The 9292-nt window shown below is 46.4% G+C and overlaps 1 protein-coding gene across 2 annotated transcripts; it reads left to right on the plus strand.

Moving 5' to 3' along the window:
• Window positions 1-2430: 2430 nt before the first annotated feature.
• Window positions 2431-8951, plus strand: PLAG1 (pleiomorphic adenoma gene 1). Of its 2 annotated transcripts, XM_010142688.1 has the most exons (3): window positions 2431-2531; window positions 6009-6367; window positions 6972-8951. In XM_010142688.1, the coding sequence occupies exons 2-3, from the start codon at window positions 6126-6128 to the stop codon at window positions 8233-8235; spliced, it is 1506 nt and encodes a 501-aa protein (XP_010140990.1). In that variant the 5' UTR covers window positions 2431-2531; window positions 6009-6125; the 3' UTR covers window positions 8236-8951. The 2 variants fall into 2 exon arrangements, with proteins under 2 accessions (XP_010140990.1, XP_010140991.1); XM_010142689.1 differs by lacking the exon at window positions 6009-6367 and having other exon boundaries at window positions 2457-2531.
• The last annotated feature ends 341 nt before the right edge of the window (window positions 8952-9292 follow it).

Genomic DNA, 9292 nt, shown 5'->3' on the forward strand with positions numbered 1-9292 from the left:
CTTGGACACCTGGAATTATCTGGGTGTTTGAAGAGTTAGCGAAATTAGTCCCTCGCGGATACTGGAAGTTCTGATAAATTCTGAGAGTTACATCATCTGGCAAATTGTAGAAGCCGTATTTTGTTACTGGTTCCCAAGTGGGTTTGGGGCATGTGCATGTGACAACGCTTTTTGCAGTGTGATGCTTCCCTACTTCATGCGGAGAATAATTTGAGCTTCGTTATTCGTTACAAATTGTTCCTAACTCATCTAGTTGAGAAGAAAACTTAATAACGTTATAGCTGTAAGCAGTTAGAAGAAGAATGGTACATGTTTGTCCAGCGCTCTGCCTCGGAGATGTTCTAGCACCGGAAGCTGCCGAGAAGGGGGGTCTGAAAATCAGCATTATCATGGACCACGTTTGTATTTTGTGCATAAGAAAAAGCCTCTTATCCAACAGCTGGTTTACTGTGGCCAAGCATAGGAGGTATTTAATTTTCTGTTCTCAGTCCTGTCAAACGTAGCAGGTATTTTCACTGTCTACACAGACTTACCCCCTTTTGTGTGTGTGTGCTGTTAAGCTCCTTGCTTAATGGGCTTTGCTTCTGGTAGAAGCTGAGACCCCAGCTAGCCGCAGGTAGAGCATCGCCCTCCTCTGCACCCTCTGCCTTGTGATTTTTCTGTGTTCATAAGGTAACGAGCGAGAGTACCTGGCCTTCCTCCTTCGCCCTCTTCAGCATTCGAACTACATCTGATGTTTATCTTGCTTATTTACTTGTTCCAGTCACCTCAGTTTCCCCCGATACCGTAGTCTTTCCGTGCCTCTACGCCGTGGACCGTCTGAGGGCACCTGCCTTTTGCTAGAGTGACTCTAGACGTGTGGTGAGAATCGAGTACAATAAACATTTAAGAGAAAATACTGTATGCTGTTGAGAGGGCATTATCGTATATTAAGTAGAATTTGGGAGTTTTTTCCAAACAGGAAGTAGTCTGTAAATACCAACAGCGGAGAGACTAAGTCCTCGCGGATTGCGCTGCATTTATGTGGCTGTCTTCAATATTGGCCGTTCGCTGTCAGCTACCTTAGCAGGGTAATGAAGCTCTTCCTTTCTGCTGCGATAGGGGAAGATGGTGACGTAGGTCACTAATTTATAAGGGTCTTGCTGGGAGAGGGGGTGAGGAGTCATCAGCATTTTCTCCCTGAAACGAGGTGATTTGGGGACCTCCAGAAGAGGAGGTGAGTGTGGTGCCCCTTCTCTTGCTCGTTAGTTAAAAACACAGCTTTCACTTTTTCCGTGGGGGCTGGAGCTGTTTCTGCCTCCTGCTTGGATGTACAACGCTCCAGACAAATGCTCCTCAGCTGGTGGAGAGCTTCCGTCGGTGGCTCTGAAGCACTTTTGCCTTTAATACATGTTCAAGGACGCCGACGCCGGTTTGCTCGCACTCGCGCTTACCAGCAGAGGAGGCTGGGGCTGTGCAGAGCTGAGCTCGGTACCAAAAGGAGGAATAATTCACTGGAGTGAATGGGAAGTGGGAAGGGAAAGTGGTTTCGGGGGGGAAGGTGGGGGGAACGTTATATTACTGCAGGGCTGCTGCCAGATCCCGTCAGGCTGCCGCGCCACGAGGGGTCTGTGCTCTGCGAAAGGCTTCGCTCCGAGGAGTTGGAGGGGATACACCTCCCCATCACAATGAGGCGCTGAACGTGGTTCCCGCGTGTACCTGTGCCATCCGGGAGGCCTTCTGGCAACAAAAGGAAGACATGCTGCACAGTTACAGGAGGATGGTGGCAGGGAGAAGGGAGATACAGGGGAAATTCCAGAAAAGCCCTCTGGAGCTGCCCGAGCACACCGAGACTTGCCCGCTGTTGGGATTTACCTGTAGCATGTGTACCATTAAGAGGCTTCATTATTTTTTTTTTTAATTAATTTTATTTTCCTTTGCAGGTCACCTTTTAAGCTGCTATTTCCTGTATAATTAAGCAGAATGAAGGCATTAGGTTCTAGTAAAGTTGGGCCTAATCCAGAAATCTTCTCTTATTCAGTCCTTTCTGAGTAAGAAACTCAAGTCTGGGCCCGGTGTTTTACATGTTCCGCTATTATTTCCGAATTATTTGTGGTCTGTGGAATTTTTTTGTTTTGTTTTTAACTTGATTGAAAACTCCTTTCCTTTTGTCTAATTTTATCTCTTTATGTGTCACTGTCCAGCGTAGCGTTAGTTGAAGTGATGTAAGTATACTGCAAATTGAAGTGCGTAACGGCTGCCAGTAACGCAAGAATGGTTGATTCCTGCCGTTTATAATTAACAGTACATCATGTTCTGTGCATGGGTTGGATCTGTCCCTTTTAACTTTTCCTTTCCGATCCTTTCCAACCCCCCGGTCTTGCCGCATCCCAGCCTTTCTGAATAGACTGGTTTCGCTGGAGTCTAGTCCCTTCTTCCTTTTGTTTTTCAGACCAGTAAAAATGGGAAGTACTGGATTCTGGTTTCCTCCAAGAAGAGTCAGCGGAACTGGTTAAGACCAAAATCTGAGGACTTTAGTGGGCAAACATCAGGTGTGCATTGAACAGAGGCTGCTTTAATCCTGCTTTAAGTATATGCTTCTTTAAAACTAGTATTATACATGAGCTTTTTTTGTGTGATGTGGTTGTTATATTTGATACTGCATATAATCATTCATCCTGCAGTTGCGAAAGCACCAGTAAGAATGAGGATTTTAAGTGATAATATGTTGAGACACAAACAGGCAATATATTACTCATAAAATTCTTTCAGCTGGTCTTTGGAAAGTGTAATATTTGAGGATCAGTGGTTTTCTAAGTTTTATCTCCATTGCTCAGTCTATGTATCCACAAGAAAAAAAGAGAAAGTGGTTATTTATTATTCAGAGGTCAAAACTGAAGTTCTTAATTGCCTCATCTGGTGAGAAATGGTACTGAGATAAGAGTGCGTACGAGTCTGTTAATAAAACAGTCGTTGTCAGATTGGGTCCACACTATGTTAGTTCTGATGATGCGTTTTTAAGGACACTTAAACACAGTTCAAAGTCAGCTTAATTGGTTTTGGTCACAGAAGAACAAAAGCTGAATTTTTCATCCGTGTGAATGTTCTGAGTTACTTCTGTACAGCAACCAGGTTACCTGAAGTTTTGGAGGAGGTAACGGTGACGTTATATTGGCCTGAATATAGGGTGGCCTCCAGCCTGGGTTGTGGTGTTTGCACTGCGAAAAGGAGTGAGAACCTGTCAGGGTTGTTAATTTATCAGTTAAGCCTCATACGCTGTCCCACAACAAACGCTGCTTTCGGCCCCTTTATATCGCCCTTCTGCATGACCTGACGTCCTGCATCTCCCCAGCTTGCTGCACATTCCGCTCCTCCCCACCTGCCCCCAGCGGTACCAGCTCACCCCTGTCCTTGTCTCCTTAGAAATTCCCAGCCCCAATGCAGCACCTCGCTGGCCCCGCAGCCCCATCCCAGTTCTGTCCGTTGTCCCTCCCTGCAACAGCTCATCCTCCCTCCCCGTGTCCTGCCAGCCCTGCCTGCCTCCCTTGTCACCGCCTGGGCACAGAGGCCGCTTGCTGCTGAGCCCCAGACCCAGCACGGTCAGAGTAATCCCGCTCGCCTGCAGCAGGCTCTGGAGGCACGTCCCTCGCCCTTCGCCGCTAACGCTGCCCTGTCTCAGGCTAGGTGTGGATTTGGCAGGGAGGTGACAGAGGTCGTAGCCTTTTCTTACTCCGCTGACACCGTAGGTGCCCCAAGGTGTAGATGCGTAGGGTATGGAGATATCCTATGTAAGCGTAGGGTGGGTTGGATTAGTTTTCTTCCCCCAAATTCCCCGTGTCACGAGAAGAGGCTAGAACAAGATTTCATTCTGTATTCAGGCCAATATGTGCAGAAGACCAGTGTGTGTGTTTGCAGGAAAGCAAAATTAATTTTATTACCAGAGTCCGATTAAAGCGTATATTGAAAAAAATCTTTCAATCCACAAATACGTCACAACTTGGATGTGAATGAGACCCTCCTTCTGATTACGTTGGTGACTTCCTGGAAGTCTTTGGAACTGGTCTTCATTTACTTTCATTGCAGAAAATTATTGCTCCCAAGTCTCCAAACGACTATTTAATTTTTTTCACTTCTGGACTAGGTAGTTGATTATGAGACAAATTATGAAAACAACATTAAGCTGACACTTTGAAGATCTGAGCATGTTCCCACTCATGGAACTGATGTCTCCAGGCTTGGTCCCATGAGTGAGAATGTGCCCAAGACAAACCTGAAATCATAAGCGTCCTTAAAGAAACACCTTTTGTGTCACTGGGTATCTGTGAAGAGGTTAGTGGGTCCATGTGAAATTTGGGGAAGCAAAGACAGTCTTACGAAACTTCTGCCTTAAAGAAGGTAGGGTGGTTTAACCTGCCATTGGAGGACTTTAGGGCTGAAAAGCAGCAGCTCTCCATCTTGATGTGCCAGTACTTCTCCTTTAAAGGCAAGGGAAAAGTTACCGGAGGAGGGAGGAAGAGGCATAGACAAAGACAGACCCTGTGTGCCTGTTTCAAACGGAGATCTCAGTTTGAGGATTTCATAAACTGCAGATGTTAAAGAGGCGCATCCCCTTCTCCCCTTCCCTGCCCCTCCAGCCCTTCTGTCCCGCCGCGCGCTGTGAGGAGCGCAGGCTGTTCCTCCTCCTCGCTTTCTTGCAGGGCCGTGCTGGGGCTCTTGCGAGGACCACTTAGTTTTGCCCCCATTGCCCCTGGGCGCTGCTCTCTGCTCCCCTCTGGAGCGGTTGGTTCCCTCCATCTCTGCTGAGCCTCAGCAGGGGAGAGAGGGCAGCTGAGATCGGGCCCAGGCTGCCAGCTGGGGAAGAGCCCGGGGAGGTGGCGTTGGGCTGGAGCAGCTACAGCCTGGTGCTCCCTGCCCGGCTCCCCCTGTCCCAGCATGTCCCAGCAGCTGCTGGCTTCCCCTCCCGCCACCCTCCTCCTCGCCCCTGCTGCCGCACTCGCCCCTTCCCACAGCGGGTATCTGTGGTAGCAACTGTGTTCCCTAGACGAGAAGGAGCTGTCGCTGCCCCTGACACGGGGGGCTGGTGGGCGCCCCGGGAGGGCGGGCACCCAGTTGCTACTGCACGTTACCAGACGATGGATTTGAAGCTGTTCGCCCGCAAGTCAGACAGACGCGAGCGTCCCACACCTCCTTTAGCTGAAAGCCTCTGCTTCGGTTGACGGTTTGCAGTGCCCCAGCAGGACCGAGAGCCTCCATCCTGAGCCAGCCTAAATCAGGACAGTCAAGCCCCTCTGTCTTGCAGGGTAGTGTGAGGAGGGTGGAAGTCTCCAACGCTGGGCTGATAACACCCTAATCCATCAGATCCATCCCTAACCCGAGGGATTTCTGTTGTTAACACGTCAGGGCTCTGTTAGCAGAGGGTGAGGTCACAGGCGAACTCCGCCTGGCGTTAGCAGTCCTTGGCACCGCCTGCGCTTTACTAGGGGAGATGCGTAGCCACACAGCGGTCCCAGCGAGGAGGTCACCCCAGAACCCGAGCTTTGCACCCCCCAGGCTGTCCACAGGGGTACTGGCCGCTTTCCACGCAGGTTTTCAAACATTTGCAGGCTTACAGCTGTCCTCTTCGGTAGCGGGGTGCGTGTGCGTGTGTGCGTGAGTCTGTGTGTCTGGGCAGCCACCGCAGGCGCGGCTGTAATTCCTTTGGGATCGGGAGCTGCCAAAAGCCGTCGGGGTAGGTAGGCAGGCAGGCTCTTGGCCTCACGCCTCCCGTAACTGGGGAGACACCGTTCTCCCTCCGGGCTCGAGGGCAAGGCTGTGAGGTGTGATTTCAGGGCATTTGTGGATCTATTCATCCTGAGCAATGATGCATTTTAAGAGTCGCAGCAAATAGCGTAAAGAAACCTGCAGGTATTACATTAGACCAGCTGAACCTAATTTTATTTTTAAGTTTTATTCAGAAGCATCACATAGCAAGTAAACTTCAAAATCTAAGTTTAGTTACAAACTAGTTGTTTCTTATTTTTTTTTTCCAGTCCCCTTTTGCTTTCTTTTACGACCACATGAAACTTGAGAAGCCATCTAAAGCTAAATCATTTAGTGGAGTTGGGCAATTCCCAAGTGTCCAACAAGAAGGCCTGGTTTAGGCTGCGATGGCCACTGTCATTCCTGGTGATTTGTCAGAAGTAAGAGATACCCAGAAAGTCCCTTCAGGGAAACGTAAGCGTGGTGAAACCAAACCAAGAAAAAACTTTCCTTGCCAACTGTGTGACAAGGCCTTTAACAGTGTTGAGAAATTAAAGGTTCACTCATACTCTCACACAGGAGAGAGGCCCTACAAGTGCACACAACAAGACTGCACCAAGGCCTTTGTTTCTAAGTACAAATTACTAAGGTATTAAACTCTATTTATCTTTCAGATTATATTATCTATTTTATGTTGGCCGTGTTAAGCCGTGTAAAAGTATATATTTGTGTACGCCTTCAGCTGATTGCAGAGAGGATGTGTTAATTAAAGTAGCCATTGGATTGTTTCTAGAATTCTAAATTACCTAAGTTTGCAAGCTAATGTCTTTGATTTTGTTTCGTAATTTGTTTTCTGCTTTTGTTTTCTGTTTGTTTGTTTGGTTTGGTTTGTTTTTTTTTTCTTAATGAGCGTAGAATTTTCATTTGTATAAGGCATTGTCACAAGAGAAAAAAAAAAAGAGTATGGACTGAGAATCTTTTGGCTATGGACTTTTACACGAGTACTTTCCTACTTGCCCCTATACCCCTGTTACAGTAGCTAAAACCCACCAAAACCAAAGTGTCGATTTAAGAGAAATGGCTCGCGTTTTGCTATATTTAAATTTGTCGAACTGTCTTTGTAGTGCCATGCTTTCAGTTAAAAGGTTCTGTTGCAAAGCAGCCCTTAGTGTAGTATTTAGCTGCCATTAAAAAATGAGCACGTGTGTTTTTTGATCAAAATAATTACTTACAGAATATATCTGTGTTTAAAGGCATATGGCTACTCATTCTCCTGAGAAAACCCACAAGTGTAATTATTGTGAGAAAATGTTTCACCGAAAAGATCACCTAAAGAATCACCTACATACACACAATCCCAACAAAGAGGCCTTTAAGTGTGAAGAATGTGGAAAGAACTACAATACCAAGCTCGGGTTCAAACGTCACCTGGCTTTGCATGCCGCAACAAGCGGCGACCTCACCTGTAAGGTATGTTTGCAGACTTTTGAAAGCACAGGAGTGCTGCTGGAGCACCTAAAAACTCACGCAGGCAAGTCGTCGGGTGGAGTGAAGGAGAAAAAACACCAGTGTGAACACTGTGATCGTCGGTTCTACACCCGAAAGGATGTCCGTAGACACATGGTAGTGCACACTGGAAGAAAGGACTTCCTCTGTCAGTACTGTGCACAGAGATTTGGGCGGAAGGATCACCTCACGCGCCACATGAAGAAAAGTCACAACCAAGAACTCTTGAAGGTCAAAACAGAGCCAATGGACCTTCTAGATCCCTTTACCTGCAACGTTTCTGTGCCTATTAAGGATGAGCTGCTTCCAGTGATGTCTTTACCTTCCAGTGAACTGACATCAAAGCCATTTACAAACACTTTGCAATTAAATCTCTACAACACTCAGATTCAGTCCATGCAGAGTTCTGCGTCTGCACACCAGATGGTTGCCACGTCGTTACCATTGGGAATGCCTTGTCCAATAGATATGGAGTCTGTCCACCCTCCTCACCAGCTATCGTTGAAATACCCGCTCGGTACTACCTCATACGCAATTTCTATGCCTGAAAAAGAACAGCCATTGAAAGGGGAAATCGAAAGTTACTTAATGGAGTTGCAAAGTGGTATGCCTTCTTCGTCCCAGGATTCGCAAGCGTCTTCATCAAAACTAGGTCTGGATCCACAAGTAGGGCCACTAGATGATGGGTCTGGGGAGGTTTCCCTTTCCAAGGGCTCCGTTCCTATTAGCGAACCTCTAAACACCCCATCATTGGACTTCTCTCAGCTGTTCAACTTCATACCTGTCAACGGCCCTCCCTACAACCCGTCGGTGTCGGTGGGGAACCTGGGAATGAGTTACACGCCAGAGGAAGCGCACTCTTCCATGACTCAGCTTCCGCCACAAACCCCGGATCCACAAGATCCGAGCAATAGTATAGGTCTTGGGTCTCTGCACTCGTTGTCAGCAGCTTTCACGAGCAGTCTAAGCACAACCACCACCCTCCCGCGATTTCATCAAGCTTTCCAGTAGGATGTACAAAGCTGGCTCCTTCCTGTCTATTTGTAGAAATGCCTTAGGTGACCATTTTTAACTTAGTGCCTACTATAAGACATTATAAATTCTCTGCTTTTGTACAGTACCAATCTCATGAAGCCAGTAAGAAATTTAAATTAACTTTTTAAAAATGTTTTGAAAGTGTTTATTCTCAGCTGTGTTTACTTCATTGTTTTCTTTTTAAAGTCTCATTGTATTGTTTTCATCTTCACTGCCAACTGACACAGTTAAAATGTTGGGTAGAAAGTCGTCCCAAGCAAACCTTCAACACTCACCCCCTTTTTTAAAACCTTTTTCAACCATAGCTGTTGTGTTTGATCAATGTCGGTGGTAGAACTGCCACTTTCACCTTTTAATATATTTTAATATTTGCAAAAAAAAAAAAAAATCCAGTTAAAACACGTGTCACAACAATTCCCCAAGGCGTGGGGAAAAAATTCTCCGGTCCGTTTCCAAACCAATCCTCTTCCCAAATGGAGACACATCGGAACTGTTCTAGAATGACAAATCTAAATTTTTTACATAAATCTAGAATTCAGATTTTCCGGAAAACTCGTGTGTGTGTATATATGGAAGCCCATATATACACATGTACTCACCTTTGTTACATTTTGACTCGTATTGAAGTCTTTATAAAAACCGTTGAGAATTTTGCCACTTTCTGGCTTGAATTTTTGTGGCCTGTTTTATGGGTAACAGAAGAAAAAGAAATTAGCTTAATTCTCTAAACCCGTGGCTGAACCGAATTTGAACGGAGAATCTCTGCTTGCCTCAGTGACAAACGTTTCGAGTTGAATTTGGAACTGTGTTGTTGTGCTTTCATGACTCTGGTAGAGGGAAACAGGCGAAATTAATGGCTGATCTTGAAATATAAAAGTGTTGTTATGTAGTAATGCAGAATATTTTGTTGCAATTTTTGTTTTAATTCTTAAACTTGCTCTTTTTTCTCTTTAGTAGCGTAGCAAGAGTAACTGCATAGGAACCTTCCGATAGCGTATTCACGTTCGCAGGCATCAGCCTTCTCCAAGCTGCC

This window comes from Buceros rhinoceros, unplaced genomic scaffold (assembly GCF_000710305.1).
Source record: "Buceros rhinoceros silvestris isolate BGI_N320 unplaced genomic scaffold, ASM71030v1 scaffold5219, whole genome shotgun sequence".
Lineage (NCBI taxonomy): Eukaryota > Metazoa > Chordata > Aves > Bucerotiformes > Bucerotidae > Buceros > Buceros rhinoceros.

Bases quoted from the DNA above. Each gene is read 5' to 3' on its own strand.
- PLAG1 (XM_010142688.1), top strand. From the start codon at position 6,126: ATGGCCACTGTCATTCCTGGTGATTTGTCAGAAGTAAGAGATACCCAG. The intron at 6,368-6,971 runs GTATTAAACTCT...CTGTGTTTAAAG, and splicing joins TCTAAGTACAAATTACTAAG to GCATATGGCTACTCATTCTC.